This window comes from Nycticebus coucang, chromosome 6, assembly GCF_027406575.1.
Source record: "Nycticebus coucang isolate mNycCou1 chromosome 6, mNycCou1.pri, whole genome shotgun sequence".
Lineage (NCBI taxonomy): Eukaryota > Metazoa > Chordata > Mammalia > Primates > Lorisidae > Nycticebus > Nycticebus coucang.
Window position 1 is genome coordinate 74,640,427 of NC_069785.1, and position 27,188 is coordinate 74,667,614.

Here is a 27,188-nt window from a genome sequence, read left to right on the forward strand (position 1 = left end):
CAGCAGGTGTGGGCTGGGGCCAGACCGGCTGCATTTCTAACGGGCTCCCAGGGAGCTCTGAGGCAGCTGGTCCAAGGAGCATGCTCCAAGTAATGAGGCTGTAAAGAAAACAGAGGAGACCAGTCAAGTTCACAGATGGTAGGAGACGCGATAGGGCTCAGGAGCCCCTACTCCCAGCATCATGGAATAAGCAGTGCAACATTTCAGTCTCAGAGGGCACTTTCACATTGTCTGGGGACACCAGTTAGCAGATAATGCCCCGGGCCGTCATGTTGATTGATTCCAACTGGTCACCATTTGTTCTGTCAGCGCCCACTGTGCACCAGTTGTTTGGTACTTTGGACCTTGTTCCTACAAGAGTTCACATAGGTTTTTTTCTCCCTAAGGGTTTATGCCCCTTGGTTTCATCCCTCTCATCACCATAACACTCCACATCAGTGGGGAGACCCTGCCGCCTTCCCTCCACCTTCAGAGGTCACCCTGGAGAGTCTCCTCTGACAGATTCCCCACACCTCAGGGCATGCAACCCCTGCCCCTCAGCCCTGGACGCCCCCACAGAAAGAGCCTTGATGTAAACACTGAGCTCTCAGGATGAGCAGCCAGCTGTGCCCCAGCTCCAGGAGCAGACTGCAGTGGCAGCAGATGAGCCACCAGGGAGGTGTAGCCAAAGGGAAACAGATGGAAAGCGAGTGCTGACCTAACGGTGTCACTGAGGCCAGGTGTGGTGGCTCACACCTGTAGTCCTGAGGCGAGAGGATCACTTGAGGCCAGGAATTGAAGATCAGCCTGAGCAAGACCCCTGTGAGCTGTGAACTGTGATGCCATAGCACTCTACCAAGGGCCACATAGTGAGACTCTGTCTCTAAAAAAAAAAAAAAAGAAAGAAAGAAAGAAATCTGCTAACAATCAGAAAACTAGCCAAGCGTTGTGTCTGACACCTGCAGTCTCAGCTACTCGGGACGCTGAGTCAGGAGTCCAAGAGTTTGAGGTTGCAGTGAGCTGTGATCACTTCACTGCACTCCAGCCTAGGAGACAGAGTGAGACTCTCTCCAAAAAAAAAAAAAAACAAAGTAGAAGTGTCAGACTTCTGTCCCAAAGCCGAGCACAAAAGAGCCCCTGGCAGTTCCCAGGGCATCCCCCTTTTCCAGGCCTTCCAGCCCCAACAGTAGCCAGTGGCCGTGGCAGGGATCGCAGAAACAGCGGCAGAGGTTCCTGTGAGCTCACCAGGGCAGCCTCCTTGCCAGCATGCGGAACCTGCCACAGGGTCCCTGACTTAGGTCACCTGGCTCTCATCTGAATCCTCTATCAAAAATTGACTGAGTGTCCAGACAATTATGTCCACCTCTTGTACAGCTCCAGGTGCCAGGAGGTTTTCTCTAACACTGAACTAAAGTGTTTTTGCTAACTCCACTGTCCTTTAGAAACCCAGAGTGCTCTCTGCTTAGAGGGCAGCCCTGTGGCCGTTGGGGGACCCCTTTTACCTCTCCAGGCCAATATTCCTCGCTCCTTCAACTAATCCTTTTGTGCCTTGGTGTCTGGGTTTCTCACCATCCCAGAACTCATTTGTGCTCACAGTAAACTTAAGTTTAGTGTGTGAGCCAATGGGTGAAGAGATAGATATGGGGCCTTCTTTTCATTTGGGAAAGTTTCTTTTTAAAATAAGGTTCTTTTTTTTTTTCTGGTTACAAACACACTACTATAAAAATATGAAAAATTCAGAAAAGTATGCCCCAACTCTCTTCACTCAAAGATAATAATGCAGATTTTTTTAAGTTATACTACCAACCTTTTTCCACTCGTACGTACTTTTATATAGCTTTTATACATTTATATAGCTTTTCTACTCATATTTTAAGGTTATAAGTCATTGCATTTGTATAATTCGGTCACCTGCTCTTTTCACTTACATATGATAAATATTTTCTTCATGTTAAAAACCTGTAAAATGTGATTTCTTTCTTTTTCTTTTTTTTTCTTTTTTTGAGACAGAGTCTCACAATGTCGCCGTTGGTAGAGTGCCATGGCATCACAGCTCACAGCAACCTCAAACTCTTGGGCTTAAGCGATTCTCTTGCCTCAGCTTCCCAAGTAGCTGGGACTACAGGTGCCCATCACCATGCCTGGCTATTTTTTTGTTGTTGTTGTTGCAGTTGTTATTGTTGTTTAGCTGACCGGGGCCAGGTTTAAACCCACCTGCCTCCGTGTATGTGGCCGGCTTCAGCCACTCTAACCACTAAGCTATGGGCGCCAAGCCTAAAATATGATTTCTTTATAAGAGTAAGCTACTATTAGGACTACTATAATTGAACCTATCTCCTATTTCTAAATGTTTAGGTTTTTATTTTTTTTGAGACAGAGTCTCACTAGTCACCCTCAGTACAGTGCTGTGGAGTCATAGCTCACAGCAACCTCAAACTCCTGGGCTCAAACCATCCTCTTGCCTCAGCCTCCCAAGTAGCTGGGACTACAGGCGCCCACCACCACGCCTGGCTATTTTTTTTTTGTTAGAGAGGGAGCCTCACTCTGGCTCAGGCTGGTCTCAAAGTCCTGAACTCAAGTGCTGGGATTACAGATGTGAGCCACTGTGCCCAGCCAGTTTAAAATAGGATATTTAAAAAGATATTCAGCACCTGTCCTCATGCATAAATATGAATATGTACCTTTTCTTATTTCCCTAAAATATTTAGGAGGTGGAATTATGCGAAATTATGGGGGAAATTTTTGAATGCTTTTAGAACTCTTAGTAGATTTTGGCAAATTTCTCTCTAGAAAAGATTTTTTTCAGTTTAGAATCTCCCAAGCAGCAACTGAGAGAGCTTTTATAATCATTTTATTGCAGCTATACTTTACAGTTTTTAAATTTCTTCTCTCTACATTTGCCACTATCTGAAAAAGGTGCTGGAGTCAGGCAGGACACGGTTGTGTCCAGAGACAACACAACTGTGTGGGGGATCATTCCTCTGTGTCTCCCATACACGTCTGAACTTAGAACAGTAAAAATTTCCCTTAGATCTCTATACTGTTTTCCCTCCAATAATGACTTACGCATTTCTGCTTCATGTAAATTTGCTTTATACTTTTATCTAGGTTCTTGCTGAATCTAGCTTGGCTTAAAATTATAAATAGAAGGCCAGGCATGGTGGCTCACGCCTATAATCCTAGCACTCTGGGAGGCTGAGGCAGGAGGATTGCTTGAGGTCAGGAGTTTGAGACCAGCCTGAGTAAGAATGAGATCCTGTCTCTATTAAAAATAGAAAAAACTGAAGCAAAAGGATTGCTCGAGCCCAAGAGTTGGAGGTTGCTATGAGGTACAATGATGCCACGGCACTCAACCCAGGGTGACAAAGCAAGACTCTGTCTCAAAAAAATCGTATAAATAGAACAAAGAATAAACACTTTATATTACTGCTCAGAGAATTTTTTGTTCTCTTTTTTTTTAAGTAAAATGTTTTAAATCGTTTAGGTTTGATGCTGTGATGTAAGTTAGTAACTGTTGCTCTATTTACTCTCAGAATAGATCATATTCCTAAATGTTCCTGCATATTTTAGAACAGATGACTGGGCAGAGGGTGCTGCTGGGTTAAAGGAAAACTCTCTGGCTTTGTTATCATTTCTGTGGCCACCACTTGTTTCTTCTTTGACCTCGAGTAAGATGCTGACTCTCTGAGCTTCAGTCTCCTTTATGGCCACACTGCTGAATGAGCATCAAGCAGTGACACGTTTGCAACTCTGACATAGATGAGGTTGGCACAGTGGGGAGGGTTTCTGGGGGGCTGTGTCATTCTTCCTAAGCTCCATATGGGGGGGGACACCTTTGAGCCACCAGATGGTCTTACAAAAAGTTCATGCCCTGGAATGACCAGCAGATGACAGTCTTCCACATTTGAATAGTTACTTTGTATCAAATCAGCCCTGTGAACCTTCAGTGTGAACTATTCAATTTTTTTTTTAATATATTTAATTTGTCAAACTTGACTTTATTTTTTTTATTATTATTTTTTTTGTGTGTGTGATTTTTGGCTGGGGCTGGGTTTGAACCCACCACCTCTGGCATATGGGACCGGCGCCCTACTCCTTGAGCCACAGGTGCCGCCCTCAATTTTTTATTTCTAGGAATAAGCATATATTGAGCACACACCAAGCACAAATGAGACACAGCCTCTGATTCAGGGACCTAAAGGGGAAAACACCAAAGAAAATTGAAGTTTACAAAAGCTTCAGGATACAGGGTATATCCTATTGCCCAATTAAAGTTAATTGATTTCTACCTTGATAAATTGAGGTTGTAACCTCAGTCTGAATCTTCTCTTAAATTTCCAGGGCTATTAAGTTCTTCTGGCTTAATCATTCACCTTAAAAACATCTTTTGAGCTACTTTTAACTGAGAGTGGACTTAGTCATCATTTACCTTTTAGTCCTACAAGTCAACGACAAGTTTAAATACATGCCGTTTTTAATCACAACAGAAAAAAAAAGCTTTCAGAAAGTCCACCAGCCTCAATTTTGTAACACCTAATTTCTAAGGAAGCTTTCCAAGAAAAAAAAAAATAAGAAGAAAAAAATTGAATAATTTAAATCACAGAAGATGATGCATAAAACCAAAGTTCAAGAATAATCATTAGAGCCTTATAGTCCCTCAGGGGCCAATTGGGCCAAGTTTAGCATTTAACTATTGCTGGAGTGAAAAGGCATTCCTTACCAGAGGGTCACTGAGGAATTCCCAGCATGGCTGTGTTTTATCAGCCCAGAAGTTCAGTTAGGAGTCATGTCCTTTTCTGACTACAAAAGCACTTTGGTCCTTCTTCTAAGAACATCCTTCAGGGAGAGTCAGTGGGTATTTTTGGTGCCTTACTTTGAAGGTTAGTCTCTGCTACCTTGTAGGGACCCCACCTTCCCCTTATTTCTGCTGTTAGGCTACCTGGGCCAACTATGTGGGTAGTGCCTTTCAAATTTAAATTTGATGTGCTTTTTTCTGCAGCTGATATAATAAAGTGAAACTCCTGTACTGTTCTGTTCACATTATGTCCTCTCATGGGCACTGGCAGGGCCCTTAACATTCTTCTTTTAAATTAAGCACGTGGGGATATGGAAGAACTTTCCCAGATGCATGTGCTTTAGTTGGTTTAGAAAGCAGAAGATTAAGTTAGCTAGTCAGCTGGAAATCACCTGGAAAGAAATATTTTTAGGGCTCAAAACATGAAGATAACTGAGATTCCATTTGCCTTGTATTCTTTCCAAGAGAATTTAAATACTTTGAGTTTTTAAATTAAAAAGAAGACCAGCTCATATGTGGCTGAAACCAAAACCTTTTTAGCCTAGAATAGTCCAATTATTATAACAAATATTTTTAACCTAAGGGATTGATACGTTGTCTTGGATTTCTAATAATGATGCAAATAGAGCAAAAGTCATGAAAAATGTGTGTAAACCTAATAAGGGAAGAAAAACTTTTCCTCTGCCACCCTGGGTTCTCTAGCTGCAGCCTATGAATTAAACTGACACAAGATGAACAGGAGGAAAGCATACGAGTTTTATCTGATGTTAGTATTTTTATGTGGCACAGGGGGCTTCTTGGGAAAGATGTGGAAAAAAAAAAAAAAAACCAAAGAAGTGGTTAGGCTTATAGACCACTTTAACAAAGGGCAATAAATTGCAGAGAAGTGATTAGACAAAGGAAGGGAGTTGTGGTTTCTATGGGCAGAATACTGGAAGGAAGCAACTAAGGAATACATGTGTGACACTGATAGAAGATAGGGTTACTTTACTAAGGTTTATGTTCAGACTCTTCTGAGTTGACTCTGGTGACAAGAAGGTTCTTTTCTTCTTGGTACCAGAAGAGCAACTTTCTGTTGGGAAATTTATGCCCTGATTTTAGACAGAAGTGGGAAAGGCAGAGCACCCTTCCTACATCTGCTGTTTCTCCACTACCTTTAGCTCAAAATAATCAATATACCAAAGCAGCATATTTTCGGGTGGCGTGTTCTAATCCCCGTTAAGCTCCAGAGGGAGTTTCTTCCCTGGGGAGTCAGACCCAGGAATGTTTGATCACTCATTCCAGATTGCGATTTTATAAGACTAGATTGCAGTATATAAAAATGAAAGTAGTAACTTTGGAAAGGATATGGAATTATAAGGATTTTTTTCCTTTTCTCAAATTTTATTTAATATTCGATTGCTTTTCTACAGATCATGTTGGGCAGGAAAAATTATATTGCTTTTATTTGTTTTGGTTTTTTTTCTTTTAATGGCTATATTTGTAGAATTCAAACATTGACTTTGTTTTTAAGAAGAAGACTGGACATCCTTAAAATAGACTTTGGTCATTTCCTAAAGGACCACATCTAGGATTGGAAGGTGCTGAGAAGAAAAATGGTTGAGGAAGACTCAAGTCTACGTTCATTAATTCAACTATTATTCGTGGATTCAGTCATGCGTAATAAATTCCTTCTCCTGACCTGAGAAGGAATAAAGATAATTCAGTAGTCCCTGCTCTTGTCAAACCTACTTCAATAAAGAAAAAAAGTAGGAAGCAAGTAACCATAATATAAAGAAGAAAGCAGAACATAGATAGCCACTAGAATTCTGAGGCCGGAAAGAATATATTGATTTGGGTGATCAAGGAAGTTTTCACAGAGGTGGTGGCATTTGAGCTGAGCTGTAAGGGATTCTTATGTGTCCAGGTGAAGGGGAAGGGCATTCCAGGCAGAGGGAACAGCACAGGCAAGGACTGTCTGAGCATTTGGTATTATCAGGAGATAGCGGCATGAGATGTGTAGGATAGAATAATGAGAAATGTGTGGGGTAGACTGGGGCCACACTATAGAAAACTTTTGTTCTTTTTTTTTTTTAAGACAGAATCTCACTCTGTCACCCTGGAAGAGTGCCGTGGCATCATAGCTCACAGCAACCCCAAACTCTTGGGCTCAAGAGGACCTCTTGCCTCAGCCTCCCAAGTAGCTGGGACTACAGGTGTTCACCACCAGGCCCAGATGATTTTTCCATTGTTAGTAGATATGGGGTCTTGCTCTTGCTCAGACTGATCTTGACTCCTCAGCTCAAGCAATCCACCTTCTTAGGCGTCCCAGAGTGCTGGGATTACCATCACCATGCCCGGCCACTAGAGGAAACTTTTAATGCCAATTGGGGACATCCATATGTGAATTTTATAGAGAATGGATGGCTGCAGAGGGAGTCTTTAGCATGGAGTTCTTAACACCTGGAAGTGTGATGCATTGCAAAAGCTGGTGAGTGAGTCTGAGCACGAAGCTGCAACCACAGACCAGGGGAAGAATGTGAACAGTGCTGGGAACTGTGGGCAGGGAGGGACAAGACAGATTAGAGGCGTGTGTCCAAACTACAGTCTACAAAACTAGGTATTGGAAGCACAAAGGCAGAAGAACAGTCAATTTTCAAATCCAGGTAGAAACTTGAACATGAACCAGAAAACCATAAGGAGGAATGGCAGTGGTAGTGAAGGCTTGTGGGTGGGATGTGAGTTATCTGTCGGCCACTCAGATGGGGATGTCCAGAAAATGTTGTAAACATAGGCTAAGAAGCAAAAGAAAGCAGCTTTCCAAAGTTTTCAAGACAGATGGAAAATGCTTTATGAGCTTTGGGGATGACTTGAGAATGTTTGTACTGTGGCCTGGTGAGGACAGAGTATGATTGTAGTAGAGAAATCACTAACAGTTATACGGCTTTAAGTGAAGGCTCAGTTTTCCTGCCTTAGCGTGGGGGTGTAGTAGTTGACCATTTAAAACCTCTCATAACTTTTATTGAGATGTGTTGTCTTCAAAGCACATCATTCACTGTAATCCTGCCAGAATGTTTCTATGCCCGTTGTCAAAGGTGCGAGGGGCCGATCACTTGCCCAGGCCACACAGCCAGCAGGGATACTAACACTGATGTACCTGGTTCCAACGCGAGCTCACCCTACACTGACCTGCCTCACCATACTCTCACAGTTGTGGCCTTCGGGGGCTGGAACCATTTGCCTTCATATCTGGCAATCAGGGGACAGACTTCCGTTAACCTCCTTTCTCAGCCCAGACTTGGCTACGAGCAGGTGGGCATGTGCCCGAATTTTCATGCATTCATTCCGCTCAGCTGAATGTCATTTTGAAAGCAAAAGCTGGGCAAGATGGTGTCTAGTACAGCAGCACGGTGGGATGTTTGGAAGGAAGCCTGCTCTGGGAGCTCTAAGACAGGGAATTGCCACGCTGATAGTCCAACTGGAGTGGGCTGAGTATCAGATATTTCCAGGGGAAAGAGATGATAGGAAAGTGGAGTGCTCCATCTCCTTTGTATCATTTGCAAGTGGCTTCAGAACCTGCCGCGGGCCTCCCCTCTACTGTGCCCTCCTCCTGTCTTACAGTGCTCGGCAGAGTGCGGGGCTGGAGTGCGGACGCGCTCGGTGGTGTGCATGACCAACCACGTCAGCAGCCTGCCCCTGGAGGGCTGTGGGAACAACCGGCCGGCGGAGGCCACCCCATGTGACAATGGGCCCTGCACGGGCAAGGTGGAGTGGTTTGCTGGAAGCTGGAGCCAGGTGAGTGTCCAGAATGGGTATGTCTGTCCCTGGCAAGAGGCAGCACTGCAGAGGGGTTAGGAACCAGCACTCTGTGTCAGCTGTCCCTGCTTTGAATACCAGCTGTGCCACCAGCTACCTAGGACCGTGGAGAAGGTACCTGCGCTCTTGGAGTCTCAGCCAGTGAACAATGCTCATCCAGCACCTTCTGTGTGCTCATCTAAGCCCTGGGCTACACCAGTAAGCAAAGCAAATATCCCTGCCCTCAGGGAGCTTAGGGTCTGGCAGGGTCACCTGGCCTATAAAAATGCTGCTAATGATGGCATTTCATGAGGCTATTTTTAGAAGAAATTAGTGCAAATAAAATATGTAGCACCGTGCCTGACACACAGTAAACAGATAACTGGTAGCTGCTGCTGCTATTATTGTTACTGTTAATAAAGCCCACTTTGTCTCTTTTTGACAGCATCAGAAGTAGAAATTTTAAAACTTGGAGTTCTTCATTATCAATATTAAATGCTTTAACAGAGTAACTTCATTATGGATTAATTTTTCCCTCACTGTTCTGAAGTTCAATGTGCACCTCTGGAGAAAATATGGAAGTTATTGCCCTATTACGGTTACCACCAGTGTTTGAGGTCTTGGGCCACTTAGTATTTGGCTGCCAGGACTGGCTGGTTCTCCAAGGACTTTTTGGCTTATGAGCCTGATTTACACATTATCAGGATCTCTGGCTCCATATAGAATTTTATTTCTTTTAAGTAGCTTTAAAAACAGACGCTGAAAAAAAATGGAGTGCCTTGTCCTTGTAAATTGATACAAGCCCTTTGGAAAGCAATTTGGCAATAAAAGTCAAGAACCATAAAAATGTTCATTTGCCTTAACCTAGTTACCCTACTCCTAGGGATTCATTTGAAAGGAATAATTCACAGAAGAAAAAAGGCTATTTCCACAGAGATGTTCATAGCAACAGCATGGTTAGGGATATTATGGTATATCATAACTCAGTAAAATACTATATAACCACAGTGATCGTTAGGAAGATGTGAAACGTGCATGTGATATAACAGCAAGTGAAAATAGAACATGAAAATACATGATCTCAACCACTTCAAAATATAGGGTTTTTTTTTAATGTAGACACCAGGAGGAAATGTTTTCTCTTCAATTTTCTTTCAGCGTTGTTAACAATTCAACATGTAAAATAGAATTCATAACAAAAGAGAATTCAAGTACTTCCAGCACTATTCTGGTGAATATCAAAGTTAGACGCACTTGATAACTGATCCCAGCTCCACTTTTCATTAGTTTTCTAGCTTGGGGTGAGAAATATAACTTCTCTGAGCCTGTTTCCTCATTCAAATATGCAGATAATAATACCAACTCCTCAGGTTGTTATGAGGTTTTCATAGGATGCTCCACATAAAGGGGACTACCCATTGTTTCAGACATGGGAAGTAATAAATATTAGTTCCCTTCTCTCCATGTTTATAAATTTTTCTACCAGCTATTTCTATCTTATTATTGGCAGCAATGCACCTAGGACCTAACCCCAAAGATAACTCACCAGAGATTGTGTGTGTGACACCAATTATACCAAATACCCATGGAAACAAGGACAGTCCTATGTGAAATCATAAAATCAGATTATAACAGTCACACACATGAAGATAAGCGGTACAATTGAATGGACATGCCTGCTGTTCTCAGAAGAGAAGTGTATAGGAATGGAGGCCCTGTGTTGGCTTGTGGGCCTCCTGTTGACTTCAGACTTAAACTTGGGAAACTAAGAATGATATGAACCCTGGTGAAGGAAGCCTTTATTTCTGCTAAGATTAGGGATTTATTGCCCTCGTCAAGGGATTTATTGTCCAAAAGGGTCAGGACACAATTGAATGTGGAGAAGTTTTTGGTTCTGGCTTTATAAGGATATCAGAACCTGTTGGCAACTTCCTACCCTGTGATTTTAATATTAACCTCGAAGAAAATGAAATAGAACTTGCTTATATCTTGAAAGGTAAGTTTTAAATGTTAACTGACTTTATAATGTAAAAATAAATGTTGCTACCAACCATATGCTTTGAATGAGAATTGGCATCTTGAACACCTACCAGCCTGTCACAGTAATTAGTCCAGGGGTGGACACGTGACCCAAACTGAGCCAAACAGAGTCCATCCCTGGGACTTTTTACTTGAGTTTTATAGAAGTGACTTACTAGGATATTGTGAACTCAAGTGCTAGCAGTGGCCATATTAAAGCTTGTACAGAAATCCAGCCTGAATGAGACCTAAGTGCAGAGAGAGGCAGAAACAAAGTAGTTTCTGTTTTTAGAGTCTTTCTCACTCCAGCAGGAGAGGAAAATATTCATTTTCTGATGTTTCCCCAATCCCTGGAATCTAACTAGGAGTGTATGAAGCTTGGAGGGTCTTTTTCTACTCTGGAGGCAAGGTATCCCAATTCTTATTCAGGAGATATTCTTCACAGTCTTTTATTTATGCCCAGAATAGTTTCCCTTCTTCTCTATCAATGCAGGGTTACTTGACCCTTACGTTGTCTAGGGTGGTCTTTCATAGTCTCGAATCATCTGGAGCAGCCATCTTGTCTGTCTGTGGGTCTAGATCACGTGTATTCTTGCTGACATCTGAGTAGATATTTTCATTCTCATCTTGTCTTAGATCAATAATCTACCAAGTCCAATTGCAACCATATGTAGTTGTCATTACTCTCATTAGAAGCATTTATTCCCATTAAATATTACTTTTTATCTCCTATCCTTTCTCCATGCATTTATTTAATCTGCTATTTGCATTACTCCATCTGATTATTTTTTAACCTGGTACAACTTTTACAATTTTCTTAATTTTCAAACTTTCTATGTATTTTTAAGTTAAATCCTTTTTTTTTTTTGAAACAGAGTCTCACTTTGTTGCCCCCCAGTAGAATGCCATGGTATCATATCATCCTCTTGCCTCAGCCTCCCAAGTAGCTGGGACTACAGGTTCCCACAACAATGCCCAGCTATTTTTAGAAATGGGGTCTACAATGCTAAGCTATTTTTTAGAGATGGGGTCTCACTCTTGCTCAGGCTGGTCTTGAACTCATGAACTGAAGTAATCCACCCTCCCAGAGTACTGGGATTATAGGTGTAAGCTACCGAGGCTGGCCCTAAGTAATATCTTTTGTATGCAGGACTATTTGTGTTTTTATTTTTACCCAACCAATAAGTCTCTGTATTTTGAGAGTTGAATTTTAGCCATTTACATTTATTGTAATAACATATACATTTGGACTTTTCCATGCCTTCTTATTTTGTGTTTTCTACTGTCATGTTTTCTTGTTTCTTTCTTCTTTCCTTTTGTTTGTATTAGTGAAATTTTTTTAAATCTATTTTTCCCCTCTAAGAGTCTAAAAATTATAAATTCTATTTATTTTTTATTTATTTATTTTTTTTTTTGTAGAGACAGTCTCACTTTACTGCCCTCGGTGGAGTGCCATGACATCACAGGACTCACAGCAACCTCCAGCTCTTGGGCTTCCGCGATTCTCCTGCCTCAGCCTCCTGAGCAGCTGGGACTTCAGGCACCACCACAAGGCCCAGCTATTTTTTGTTGTTGTTGCAGTTCAGCAACCCGCCACCCTCGGTACATGGGGCCGGCGCCCTACTCACTGAGGCACAAGCGCCACCCATAAATTCCATTTTTATTCTTCTAGTAATAACACTTAAATTTTAGTGCAGAGTTTTACGATTTTGTATTTCTATCAATATCAAATTATCCTTTCCAAAAAGAAAACAGAAGAAGCGGAGTATGGTGGTTCACACATGTAATCTCTGCACTGCAGGAGCCCAAGGCAGACGGATCACTTGAGACCAGGAGTTTGAGACCAGATTAGGTAAGATAGTGAGACATGGTCTCTTTAAAAAAAAAAAAAAAAGTTAGTGGCACACTCCTATAGTCCCAGGTACTCAGGAGGCTGAGTTAGGAGAATCACTTGAGCCCAAGAGTTCGAGGCTACAGTAAACTAAGATGAGCTGCTGCATTCCAGTGCAGACAACAGGGTGAGACTCTGTCTCCAAAGAAAAAAAGAAAAGAAAAGAAAAAAGGAGAGTTCCTCTTTTTATCTGCTTCCACTCTCTCAATCTGCAATACTTCCAAAAATATGTTGAAATCATCTAAATTTAGCTCTAGGTTAACATTAAATAATTTTATAGAAAACACTTATTTAAATTTTTAAATAGCTTTCTTTCCTGCCCCAAAAGTTTATTTTTCATAGAAATATAATTCACATACCATAAAATCCACCCTTTTAAAGTACATGATTCAGTGTTTTTAGTATATGCACAAGGTTGTGCAATCATCAGCACTAATTCCCACACATTTTCATCATCTCAAAAAGAAATCCAGTAGTCATTATTAGTAATCTTTTAGTGGGCTTGGTGCCTGTAGCTCAGTGGTTAGGGCACTGGCCACATACACTGGCTGGAGGGTTCAATCCCAGCCTGGGCCTGCCAAACAACGATGACAACTACAACAACAACAACAACAACAATAAAAATAGCCAAGCGTTGTGGCAGGCACCTGTAGTCCTAGCTACTTGGGAGGCTGAGGCAAGAGAATTGCTTAAGCTCAAGAGTTTGAGGTACTGTGACGCCACAGTGCTCTACCGAGGGCAACATAGTGAGACTCTGTCTCCAATAATACTAATACTACTACTAATAATAATCTTTAGTGATGTCTTCGGCAACATCTGCTTTTGTGCTGTATGTCTTCTTCCTGGTTCTTTTCATTCTGTTAGAGACCATAACCCAGTAAGTCTTTCAAATAGAACTCATAATTCTGGTCTCTTCGATATCTGAAAATGACTTGGCTTTGCACTTTTATGTGAATTTTCCTGGTAGGGGAAGATTCCTCTTTGCTTCCTCCTCATTGGCACAGTCAGGCCAGGCCAGCTCCTCCTGGTCAGTACCTCAGCTGACCACTTAATGCCCCAAAGCCTCCCTCCTGCTCTTCATATCCACCACCAATCTAGCCTGAAGCACCTAGGCTGCTCCCTCTTAGCCAGGGGTCCTCAAACTACGGCCCGCGGGCCATGTGCGGCCCACCAAGGACATTTATCTGGCCTGCCATGTTTTTGTCACGGCTGCCTGTCCCGCTTAGCAGTAGACTGGTCCCGGCCCGCAGTGCGATTGTGTGGAATGTGCGCTGCACTCTCCAACTCCCCTCCTCTCTGTCTCTGACTCCTCCTCTCGGTCTCGGGACTAACTGACGCACACTTGTATCACTTGTTACGACTAGCAGTGACAAATATGGAACCGGACATTGACCATCTCATTAGCCAAAAGCAGGCCCATAGTTCCCATTGAAATACTGATAAGTTTGTTGATTTAACTTTACTTGTTCTTCATTTTAAATATTGTATTTGTTCCTGGTTTGTTTTTTACTTCAAAATAAGATACGTGCAGTGTGCATAGGAATTTGTTCATAGTTTTTTTTTTTTTTAAACTATAGTCCAGCCCTCCAACCGTCTGAGGGACAATGAACTGGCTCCCTGTTTAAAAAAGTTCAAGGACCCCTGCTCTTAGCTAATAGGTCCTCCTCTGTGTGCATTTTCAACTATAGGTTCCTCTTCAATTTGATGTCAACTGTCTTCCACTATTCAATGACTCCCTGTAATTTCTGGTCCACCAAGGATGAGCACCCTTTCTTGTTTTCAAATGCTGTTTCTCATACACACAGAGATACCTGTGTGTACACACATTGATTCGCTTGTTCACAGACATATGTATTCTGCCACTCTGGGCATGTACAGTAGGGGAAGGTGGAAACTTGCTCATTCTCCCTAAATTACCTAATGTCTTCAAGGACGTTCCAAAAATAGCAGAAGGTAACTTCAGGTTTTGATCAAGGTTAGTAGTCTGCTATGCTACCAAACGCACAGTATAGAGGTGGAATCTCATAACATTGAGGGGGCTTTCAGATCATGTTTCCAAACCCATCACTTTGCAGGAAAGACAACAGAGACCTGGGGAAGTGCCATGTCTTGAGTAAAAATGCAGAGGTAGACTGGTTACTGTGTCTTTTCTCAGTGCCCCCCTGTTGCTCACCCCTGTCCCCAGCCTGCATTCTCTTCTCTCCTGCAGGAGAGGGCAGACCTGTGCCTGGGCAGCCTGGTGCTTCTCTCCTGCCTCTGATCCCCCAATTGACTGCACACTTGGAAGAGAGGGACAAAACATGAATACACTCCAGATCAATCCAGAAACCAATATGGAAGAAAATAGTAAAAGCATGCTAGGAAATCTTACGGTTTTCTGGTAATGAAGATGAACACACAGAAGGCACAGGGGAAGCTCAAACTGCTGATGGTGGCAGCCTACACTTATTAATGGCCTGTGTGACAAATTCATCATTTGTTGGTTTGGGGATTTCCTAATATTTTTTTCTGTTCATAGATGTTTTTCTTTTGCCCTATTTTTATTTGATTGTGTGGCTGCAGACAGACAGGCAAAGCTAACGCTAAGAATTTCGACCATAGATGTTGTTACATACTTTCATAAAGGTAGGAGATTCTTTGGAGTCTATAAAAGTATATAGACCACAGCTTTAAAATGTTCTAATGAGAAAGTACTAAGAAAACCAAACATGAGCAAAAAAACATTTTACAAAGCAACACCACGTATATATTGTAATAAATGGGATAATTGATGAGCCTGCAGTCACGCATGTTGTAGTTCCATGAACCAACAAAATGCACCGGCACGTGGAATTGTCTGACCTCCCTACACCAACCACACCATGGTGCACACCCAGTGCCACGTGAGGGAAAGAGGAGATGAGACTGTGAGGCGAAATTTCTGTGACCTCCTTCTTAGAAGGAAGAGAGTTGACCATCAGGGACATTGTCCCAGGTCTAGAGTCTTCTCAGATTTTTGTGTTCAAGGAATTTTAATTAGCCCCTCATTCACAGGTATGCAGGCTCTGGGAGGCTAATTCATTCACAGTGTTCCAAACAGAATAGAAATGAAACCAGAATGTCAATTCATTGTTTTAACACCTGTAAAGTGTCAGAGCCTGCTGGACAGAAATCATCAGCTTAACTGGCTGGTGTGCACCTGCAGGAGAGTTTAGGGGGAACTATTTCACTCTCAGCACAGAAGGCAACATGACCTCAGTGACCAGCATCCTAAAGGTAGAGCAGCTCAGGGCACCTACCCTCCATTCTAGAGGCAGAACTGTTAGAGAAATGAGAATCCACTTGCAACGTCTCCTCCAGAAACGTTCCCTTGGGTTCTCCCTATCTGAGTCGGTGGTAGAATTGATGATGCCCTTCGGGAACATCTTTGATGGACAACAGTTGCCCTCCCCTTTGCATCACGTAACACCCATCCTGCTCTGCTTCTTTCTCCAGTGTTCCATCGAGTGTGGGACAGGGACACAACAGAGAGAGGTGATTTGTGTTAGGAAGAATACAGATACCTTTGAAGTGCTAGACCCCTACGAATGCTCTTTCCTGGAGAAACCCCCCAACCAGCAATCCTGCCATCTCAAGCCCTGCGGAGCCAAATGGTTTAACACAGAATGGAGCATGGTAAGTCGTGGTGCTCTTCACGGAGACTGCATTAGCACACTTGCCAACCTCCCACAGATGCCTATAGATGCCCCTGGGTCAGGCCCTAGGCTCTGCCCTGGCATGGATTTCCTATAGCTGTCTACTCTAGACAGTTGTCCTAGGAACTTCTAGGCTCAGCCTGCTTGGAGGGGAAGGCCTGAGGCTTGGATAACCTTGATTTCTGAATTGTAGAGCCCATGAAACACTGGCTCTCAAGCTACAGTGTGCATAACAGTCATCTAGGGGAAAAAATCACCCAGGGATCTTTTTGGAAAAGACCAACTCTGGGCCTACCCTGGCTGAGGAATTTGCATTTTTAACAAGCTCATGAGGTGAGTTGGATGCAGGTGGCCTTGGACCACATTTTGAGAAATGCTGCTCTAGACGACTGATGGTTGAAGGGACTCAAAGATGCTGTTAAAAGTACAACACCCAGTGACCTCTTCATAAAACTGGAGGAATTTCTATCAGGCCTCAGTATCTGGGTGTGTGTGGTGTGTGTATTTTTTTTTTTTTTAATCCTATAAACACGAGAGATTATAGCTTATGGGACTAATCTTCTCCTCTTTGAATTGGCTGCTAGAAAACTCAAATTCAAAAATGTGACCCACCTCTAATAAAAGTATACCAGACCTTGCGAAGTAGATTTTTTTGTGCTAATTGTTCCCCCAGCTTCTCTTTCTTTCTCCTACTTTTACCTTCTTTTGGCCCTGGTTACCTCACCATTTTTTTTTTTTTTATCTTGTGGCCCTGTAAGTATTTTTCAAGCCATCCCAAAGCCTTTTTATAAGAAGAGAGAGTAGTGTGTAAATAGAGAGGGAGGGAGAGTGAGGAGCACAACAGGAAATAGGTAAGTAAGGAATGAAATGGGAAAGACAGTGATAAAGTTGAAGACTTTATCTTCAAGAAACTTCCTAAAGGGCGGCGCCTGTGGCTCAGTGAGTAGGGCGCCGGCCCCATATGCCGAGGGTGGCGGGTTCAAACCCAGCCCCAGCCAAACTGCAACAAAAAAATAGCCGGGTGCTGTGGCGGGCACCTGTAGTCCCAGCTACTCGGGAGGCTGAGGCAAGAGAATCGCTTAAGCCCAGGAGCTGGAGGTTGCTGTGAGCTGTGATGCCACGGCACTCTACCGAGGAGCATAAAGTGAGACTCTGTCTCTACAAAAAAAAAAAAAAAAGAAACTTCCTAAAATAGGATGTCCTCAGGACATCATTCTCAGCCGTCATTTAGCAAATCCTGGGATGGTTCTAAGGGTGCCCTGGGAGTGAGGGGGGTGTCATTCTGCTTTTTGTCACTGGAGTTCTTCACAGACTGTAGGCGAACCCCAGAAAAGCCCAGAGCTTTTCTCAGAAACAGTCAAAGGTGATAAAGGGAATTTTGCTTTTAAAATACATGAATAGGCTGGGGGGGGGTGGTTTATGCCTGTAATCCCAGCACTCTGGGAGGCCAAGGCCCGTGGATGGCCTGAGCTCACAGGTTCAAGACCAGCCTGAGCAAGAGTGAGACGCCATCTTTGCTAAAAATAGAAAAACTATCTGGGCATTGTGATGGGCGTCTGTAGTCCCAGCTACTCAGGAGGCTGAGACAAGAGGATCACTTCAGCTCAAGAATTTCAGGTTATTGTGAGCTATGACACCACAGCACTGTACCCAGGGTGACAAAGTGAGACTCTTTCTCAAAAAATAAAATAGAATAAAAATAAATAAATATAGATAGATAGATATGGATAAAAGCTGAGAATTCTATCTCCCCAAAGCCTATATTTGCTCCAGTGTAACAGCCATGTGGGCAGGTAGCAAACCACATCTCAGAGGCAAATGGGAACCAAGGAGGTGGGTTTGAAAGGTGTTTTGCCAACTTCTGGGAAATGGGGAATTTAGTTACTTTGATGCTGACCAAGGCCCTGAGGATGCAAAAACACATCACTGTTTTCTTTTATCATCTGGTTTGGAGAATCTAGAAAAAGCCAAGGTCACCAAGTTAAAGGTGAGACAAACTCAAAGAAAGGTTGGCTGGAAACGTCCCAAATACCCCTCAGTGGGTGAATACATAAACTGTGGTACATCCAAACAGTAAAACAAAAAACTCAGCAACAAGAAAGAACGTACTGTTGATACCTACTATGGTGTGGAGGAACGTCAAATGCATTTTGTGAAGTAAAAGAAGCCAGACTCCAAAAGAACTGTATGATTCCATTTGACAATATTCTGTAAAAGGAGAAACCATAGAGACAGATCAGTGATTGTCAGGAGACGGGTGGGGAAAATCTGACCACAGAGGGACAGCACAGGGGAATTTGTTGTGATAAAACTATTTCATTTCTTGCTTGCAGTGGGAGATACACAACTCTATGAATTTGTCAGAACTCATAGAAAAGAACACCAAAAGGTTAAATTTTCCTACATAAATGTATTAATATTAATATATAAACTGAAAAATATGAAGTTAATGGTGATTATAGCAGCAAAGACTGATGGAAGCTGGACTTCTATGAATATACCTTGTTTTGTAATTTGGAGTTTGGAACAAAGGAAATAGATAATTATCAATAAAATAAAAGCAATCTCCCCAAACTTAAAATACAATGAAACCAACTGGAAACCAGCCTTCTAAGTGAAGTATTGCAATAATGGGAAAACAAGCACCACATGGGTTCTCAAATAAATTAGACCTAACTTATGGTCTTAGATGCATGGGTGGAAATAAAACTCAATGGGAATCAAGCAGGTGGGAGTGGGGAGGAAGGGATGGGTGAAATCGTACCCCTCAGGTACACATACACTGTCTGGGTGCTGGTCCCACTTACAACTTTGATTCAAGCAGTATGAAAGCAATCCATGTAACATCTGTACCCCTGTAATATTCTGAAATTTTTTTTTAAAAAGTAAGTTTATAATAATGTATTTTAAAAACTAAGGTTATCATCACAGGATATTAGAGAACCAACTCATTATTCTGAAAACTGGTGAGTAAAGGGAAAGAATCAGCATTTACCCTGCCTGCCTTAAAAAGAACCCTACCATTATGTAGCCAAAGAATAAAGGTGGTATAGGGAGGGCTCTTCATAAAAGGTTTCCAGCTAATTAAAGGAGAATTGATAGAATTAGAATGCCACCACTTTCCAACCCCAAAAGAACTAATGGATCTGAGCACTGCACGTCAGTGGCCACTAACATCCCCCAAAGTGAGACAGCCCGGGGAGAGCAATCTCACTGGAAGAAGAAATTAAACTTTCACCTGTTAAGGCCTCTTCTGGATCCAACTTCCAGTGTTCAGGAAGCACAGAGAACAGAGGAACGTGTTAAACGACACCGAGGGGATGCAGTCAGCAAAATCCAGACTCCGAGAATCTCTGCAGAACAAATGACTCAGTTCTAAATGCAAGAGGGAAAAGTCAGTGAGAGAAACCTACGGGACTGAAAGAGTCATTATAGTCGTGTCAGTCAGCTGCAATGTGCAAACCGGATGCACAGCCTGATTTTTAAAGGAAAAACCCTGCATTTAAAAATCTGTAGGATTGGCAGCACGTGTAGCTCAGTGGGTAGGGCGCCAGCCACATACACTGAGGCTGGCGGGTTTGAACCCGGCCTGGGCCTGCTAAAACAACAATGACAACTGCAAAAAAAATAGCCAGGCATTGTGGTGGGCACCTGTAGTCCCAGCGACTTGGGAGGCTGAGGCAAGAGAATCACTTAAGTCCAAGAGTTTGAGCTTGCTGTGAGCTGTGAGCCACAGCACTCTACTGAGGGCAACAGCTTAAGAGTCTGTCTCAAAAAAAAAAAAAAATAATAATCTGTAGGATTCATGAGACAAATGGAATCACGGACACTGAATCTACAGGATGTCTCAAACGTCCCTCTAAAGTCACCATACAGTGTCAAATGGTCTATGAAGCGAGTGTATGATGCCCCATGATCATATCAATGTATACAGTTATGATTTAATAAAAAAATAATAAAAATAAAACAACAAATCTTTCCTAAAAAAAATAAAGTCACCATACATAAGGAAAATGGGAAATTATAGCTAAATGTACCTTTACTTACAAAATAGTCATTATACATTTTTACAAAGAGGTGGCCAATGCATAGAGAATATTTTATAAATATTTTCTAAAATTTTGTAATGAATATTTTATAAATAAAGGTACAATTTTCCATTTCCCCTATGCATGGTGACCTTTGGGACACCCTGTATATTTGAAGATGATAAGAAAAAACTGTTAATTTCCAGTTGTAATGATGGTATTGTGCTAATTTTTAATGAGTTCTTGTCTTTCAGAGATACAAACTGAAATAATATGGAAAAGGTGATACGATCTCTAGATTTGCTTTAAAATAGTACGAGGCATGGGAGTGGCTGGGGTAGAGATGGGACACAGCGAGCAGTGCGTTGCTGGTGATTGAAGCTGGCTGATGAGTGCGTGGGAGTTTGTTTTAATTGTCTATCTCCTTTTGGAAATGTGTGAAATTTTCCAGTATCTTCCCCTCCAGAGCACTGAGCTGTTGGCCTGGGGAGAAATCTGACATTTCCCCTTTGTCCCACTGCAGTGCTCCAAGACCTGCCAGGGTGGCTTCCGGGTTCGGGAAGTGAGGTGTCTGTCTGATGACATGACCCTAAGTAATCTCTGTGACCCTCAGTTGAAACCAGAAGAGAGAGAATCTTGTAACCCTCAGGACTGTGTCCCTGAAGTTGGTAAGTAGGGATTCTGATGCTGGAGAAAAGATTCATCTTTTCTTAAGCTCTGTCTGGTTCTCTGGTGCAAAAGTGCCAAGCCCATCCAGGCCTCTCTATGACCTTGTGTGCAGTCATGGAGTTCAGAGGGTCAGAGTGTTTTTGGCATTCCAAGTTTCATAGTTAAGATGACCATTCATACGGTGGATTTGTGGCTATTTAAGCTGCCCACCAAAAGACAAAACTTCAGTGTGAATTAATTCAATGGTGATGCATTCTAAGATTTGGCTCTATCATCTCTAAGGGCAAAGTAGGGAAATTTCAACTTTTAATTGTAGGTGCAAACGGCATAGGCTGGGCCATGGGAGGAGATGCTGGGACATCAGCAGCGGGTTGCAGTGAAGGGAGGAAGGGGAGAACGCCCAGAACTGGTATAGACCGTGATGGAGAGTCTGATCAGACATGGGAGGGGCACAGTGCAGGCTCCGAGTCCAGGGGAGTGACTGGACCCAAGGACAGGAGGGAAAGCAGGAGGATGTAGGCTGCACAGCGGTCAGAAGACCGCAGCCTGCACCCTTGAAATGGGGCTGGTTTCCCAGAGGAAGGTGTCGGTGACAGGTTAGGCCCTCTCGTGGGCTGTAGTTCAGGAGCAAGGACCCCATCCCAGCTGGGATGCTGAAGCACAGCCAGAAAACCAAAGGAAGTGCCTTACACAAAGGTAGAGTGTGTCCAGTGGGTGAAGATGCATCCCCGGAGCATACTGGATGCCCCCAAACCTCACCCCAAGTCTACTCAGAAAATACCACCAGGCTTGGTCAGGACAGGTTCCAGGCTGGACGTGTGCTGAGTCTCCTGGTTAGAATTCTTCATGGTCTCCTAAGAACTTATTTACTTTCCTTGTCTTCACAATAACATCAAAGGAAACATTAATACATACATCAATAATCTATCGTGCAATAGATTCCTCCTGCTGTAGGCCAAAGCGAGGCTTTGAAGAGTGCCCCCAACATCCTCCTTATCCCAGGGAAGATCTGCTGGTTACAGAATAGATGCTTTATAACCAAGAGCTTCCTACGTACCCACAATGACTGATAAGTAAATGTTCTGGGGGTGACCATCCCCAGTGGCAAACCCAAAATGTAAATTCCATAGGAAGGAAATTAACAAAGACCTAAATAGAAAAATAAATAAATAAAAATTATAAATAAGAAAATCTTGCTGCCAAACATAAGAGAAAATGTGAATAGTCAGAGATACTAACATGTTCCTGCTGGGCCCACTCAATATTGTAAAGGTGGTAAAAGAAGGTCCTGAGGGGAGCTATCTGTACCATACAGTCTAACATATTATAAAGCTACAGAAACTAAAACCATATGGTACCAACACAAGCAGAGACAGATAACACCAATGTTATGATACGGAATTCTGAACAGGCCTCTGTATACAAGGGAAGTTAATTCTGATCAAAGTTGACTATTCAGTAAGTAAAGAAAGAAGTTCTATTTTATAGAAACCATTGAAGACCCATTTTTTTAAAAACCTACCTAAATCTTTCATTATACATAATACCATATACAATTAATATAAATGTCAATGCAGGTGTCCTCAAACTTTTTAAACAGGGGGCCAGTTCACTGTCCCCCAGACCGTTGGAGGGCCAGACTATAGTTTAAAAAAAAAACTATGAACAAATTCCTATGCACACTACACATATTTTATTTTGAAGTAAAAAAACAAAACAGGAACAAATATAATTCACACCGCCTCATGTGGCCCGCGGGCCGCAGTTTGAGGACCCCTGGAATGGAATAAAGATCCTAACAGATAAAATACTGTAAAAAAAATGCTTGAAAAAATATGTATCTTAGAGTCAGCTAAAGCCTTCATAAGGTAGATCCAAAACCGAGAGGCTTTATTGTTTACCGTGAGAATATAATAAATTTAAAACTTCTGTTAAGGACATCACAACTCTAGTTGTAAGAAAGGAACGGAGGGGAGAAGGGAGACGAAGAGGATAGGGAAGGAAAATATTTGAAACACACCTTAGGAGAAGGTGTTATGATCAATATAAGAAGAAAACGTCCAGGCAGGAGGCCCAGGAATTGCTAGTGACATAATTACCGTGGCCGATTGCGTTTATGCACAAAAATTGTTTATCCATGAACCAAAAATGTCACCTCTGTTAACTTACTTGCATTGGCAACATGATACAGTTGAAACTTACTTTAAATCTGGGTCACAAGTTGTCACTTAAAGTTTTAAAAGATGACATTATAAGGCAACATTGAAAAGAAAATTTACATGCATAAACTTGCTTGTTTGTCTCAGGACAGGAAGTATAATTAACGACAATCAAAATTGCCAGATCTATGGAATTGTGTAAATAATTTTCAAAACTAGGATGAGTGGTTTAACCAATTGTGCACTCTGAAGGGCTGCGCTTGGCTGCCACATGTTTGTCTAAGATTTCTAATGAATACGATGGGATTCATTTTTTTTTTACCACCCTTTTATCTTCTACATTTGTCTGTGGTGTCTTCAAGGAGGAAAAACTGTTTAGCTTTCAATTATGTAAAGTCCAACTGAGAAAAAAAGGGAAACGATGATATTAGCAAAATAGGAAATGTAGGCAAAACCTTGGTATTCTTTGGTATGTCTCAAAATTATAGTGTCAAAGTCAAAGTTACCAAAAAATGCCCAGGCCACGAGCCAGAGTTATGAAACACAGGATATACCCTGGAGGGTCGCTGACAGCAAGCATCTGTCTAGACTCTGAAGGTAAAGAAGGCTTAGGTGCATGTTTGGATTATAACACTGAAGAAGAAAATAGTTTGTGAGTACATGGGTAAAAGTGTGCTGTTGTCAGTTTCTTAAAATATGCAAAAATTATTATACTCTTTCATTTTATCCTAGGGAGCCATTACTGAATCATCTTACAATTGATAATGTCCTAGCATCAAATAAATGTCATTAAAGTACACAAAGAGTTAAATCCCTACTATATAGAGACCTCACATTAATTAAAAAAAAAAAAAAAGACAAGTGATCTAATTTTGTAAAGAATGAAGGATCTGGAAAATCTACCACAAGAGGCTGAGGAAATGCTTGAATGCACACTTATAGTCCCATCTACTCAGGAGGCTGATGTGGAAAAATTACTTGAGCCCAGGAGTTCAAGGTCAGTCCCCATATTAAAAAAAAAAAAAAAGTATAATGCTCAATAAATTGTGTAGTTAGTGAATGAATTGTACAATTTCTTGTAACTCATAAAATTGAAAGTAATTACATTCCTATCAATAGAAGGAAATGATTAATTAAATGACATTATAACACATAGGACAGAACATGCCAACACCCTGAAAAAGAATGTGGTAGACGTTATGATACATAAATGTATCCAAAGATTAAAAAGCAGGCAGTTGGGAAATATACTGTCGGTTCTTCCCCAAATTAATCTATAAATTCAAGCAATGCTAATCAAAATTCAGACAGTATTTTTCATAGAAACATCTGACAAATTGTGTCTAAAGTTTATAGACGGTCTCCCAGTTACAAACACCCAACTGGTGTGTGACTTGTACTTACGAACAGGGGCTTCTACAGCAAATAGGTAAATGTACCTGTTCCAACTTACATATGAATTCAAGTTAACGAACCTATCTTGTCTGTAACACAGTTGAGCACAAGTAGAGAACCAAGAATAGCCAAGGCAATTTTAATGATGAACAATGTTGGGGAACTTATGCTGCCAAATATGAAGACATGTTGGCACAAAGATAAATAAATCAGCCAATAGAACAGAATAGGGAGCTCAGAAATAAATTCAAGTATATAAAGGATGCTTGAATCTGTAAGGAAAAGATGAACATTCAGTTGGTCAAGAGGCAATTGCTTATACATACATGAAAAACCAATGAGATTGAATTCCTCTCTCTCATCACACACACACAAACATACACACCAATCTCTGGTGTGTTAGAGAAATAAATATGAAAAGTTTTAAACGTGTAGAAGCAAATATGGGAAATTTTAGTTTTTACTTTAGAACAGGAAACAGTTTTACAAATGAAACAAAAATTCCAAACCACAAAGGAAAATATAATAACGTCAATTACATTAAAATTAAAATTCCCTGTTTATCAAACCATAAACAAAGTGATAAGAAAAACCACAGGCTGGAGAAAATATTTGCAACACTTATAGCCCACAAAAGATCAGATCCATTATATAAAAGGGTTTCTTTTTTTTTTTTTTTTTTGTAGAGACAGAGTTTCACTTTATTGCCCTCAGTAGAGTGCAGTGGCGTCACACAGCTCACAGCAACCTCCAACTCCTGGGCTTAGGCGATTCTCCTGCCTCAGCCTCCTGAGTAGCTGGGACTACAGGTGCCCGCCACAACGCCCAGCTATTTTTTTTGTTGCAGTTTGGCGGGGGCTGGGTTTGAACCCGCCACCCTCGGTATATGGGGCTGGCACCCTGCTCACTGAGCCACAGTCACTGCCCTATAAAAGGGTTTCTATGAATCATTTTTTAACAAAATTAGAAATGGGCAAAAGATAGGAAAAGCAATTCCTAGAAAAGGAAGCTTGAAAGGCAAATCTACATGCGATGGTAAGTTCAACTTCACACAAGGATAATTTGACATTCGCTAGACCAGTAAAAAATAAAACATGATAAAAAGGGAATTCTCTAGGGATACATTAGCTTCTGGGGACAAACTTGTATAGATTCTTAATTGAATTATCCAAAATGGAAGCATTTAAACACTTTTGGATTCATACCAGTCTTTCGTGTTTGCTTTTTAAAATAAAGTGCTTGTATTTGTATTCTCCATATTATGGAGTAATTATCTACATGATGTTTATAGGTCCTTTGGTTTTTCACCTACAAAGCAGAATCTCATTCAGTACATTTAATTTTATAAGAGTCGGGGGGAAAAAAAAGGGAATTCTCGTCCACTGACAGAAACGTAAATAGTTAGACCTACATTGGAGAGCAAACTGGTCATATCTAGTAAAGTTGTATATACCTTATGACCAAGCAGGACCCAAGCAGAGGCCATATAACAAAGCTGCAAAAAGGAGCACTGTTAGCCGGGCCTACAGTCCCAGCTACTCGGGAGGCTGAAACAGGAGGATCACTTGAGCCAGGTGTTTAAGGCCAGTCTAGGCAACATAGCAAGACCCTGTCTATTAACCAAAAAAAAAAAACATTGGAAACAACTTAAATGCCTATAGTGAAAAATGAATAAATTAAGGAATATATTTATTTACAAGTGAAAACTAGTCAATAATGAAAATTATTGACTGGGAATTTTATCTATATTGATGATGTTTTGTTCTTAAATGAACAGTGAGGACACAGTTTGTTGGATTATTCTTTATACCTAATTCCACTCTGATGGTTCAGTTTAAAAGAAGAGCCTACAAGCTCTGAGCAGCTCTCCCCCCAGGTGGTGAGCAGCAGGGCCAGGATCTGGGCAGCTCCCACTGCCCTGGCCCCCCTGGTGCGGGCTGCCTGCTGTGCTCAGGGAGTCTTTCTTGTTCTCCTCTGCTGCAGATGAAAACTGTAAGGACAGATACTACAACTGCAACGTGGTGGTCCAGGCGCGGCTCTGTGTCTACAATTACTACAAGACCGCGTGCTGTGCCTCCTGCACCCGCGTGGCCAGCCGGCTGGCGGGCTTCCTGGGGAGCAGATAACACCCACAGCCCCATCAGAAGGGCAGCATCCTCTGCCCTGGGGGGCTGTAAGCAGGGTGCCCAGCTAGCTGCACTCCACCAGGGCTCCCTGGCCCAGGACGCTGCCAGCCAACTTGGTCGCCACCCCCGCCTTCCCTCCGGTGAATTGAACCATGTGGTACCCAGCAGCTTCGTGCACAGGATGTCTGAAAGCCACGGCTGGTCCTCTAGTGCCGCACCCCCGGCATCAAGCCGTGGCGGGATGGCTCTGTCCGCGTTGTAAAAACTGTGGTAAGGCGGTGGGTGCTCCTCGGAGCGTTGCCCCCAGTCCCCCTGGTTTGCGACAGCAGCGCATAAGTTGCCTAGCATGCCTTTTAGTGAACGTAGGAAGTCATGAGGTGCGGCATAAAGGCCTGAGTAACCTTTACCCTGAAACCTGTTTGAAACTTGTTTGTTGAGTTGAATGGTTAATTGTTGCTTGAATGTCCTCAGAAACTAAGAATAAACATAATGACTTACTAATCCATGACTTCATCTATACAATGGAGACTAAAAAGTCTCCAAGGGAACACGTTCCCACCATAAAGGTCAGTTAATTGAAACAATGTATCAAGAGAATGCAGGGATGATAAGTTAAGATGTTCCTACCAGATACCCGCTCCCTCCGGTCTCTTATCTCTACCTTATGTCCCTTTGAAAC

The 27,188-nt window shown here is 42.1% G+C and overlaps 1 protein-coding gene across 3 annotated transcripts in view; it reads left to right on the plus strand.

Moving 5' to 3' along the window:
• THSD4 (thrombospondin type 1 domain containing 4) overlaps positions 1 to 26,713 on the plus strand; it is a 640,675-nt gene extending 613,962 nt beyond the window's left edge. For all 3 annotated transcript variants that reach the window (XM_053594803.1, XM_053594804.1, XM_053594806.1), the window contains 4 exons: positions 8,375 to 8,548; positions 15,933 to 16,112; positions 20,684 to 20,828; positions 26,367 to 26,713. In XM_053594803.1, coding sequence (XP_053450778.1) covers positions 8,375 to 8,548; positions 15,933 to 16,112; positions 20,684 to 20,828; positions 26,367 to 26,509 — 642 coding nt within the window. In that variant the 3' untranslated portion in view covers positions 26,510 to 26,713. The remainder of the gene's footprint in view (positions 1 to 8,374; positions 8,549 to 15,932; positions 16,113 to 20,683; positions 20,829 to 26,366) is intronic.
• Positions 26,714 to 27,188: the final 475 nt, after the last annotated feature.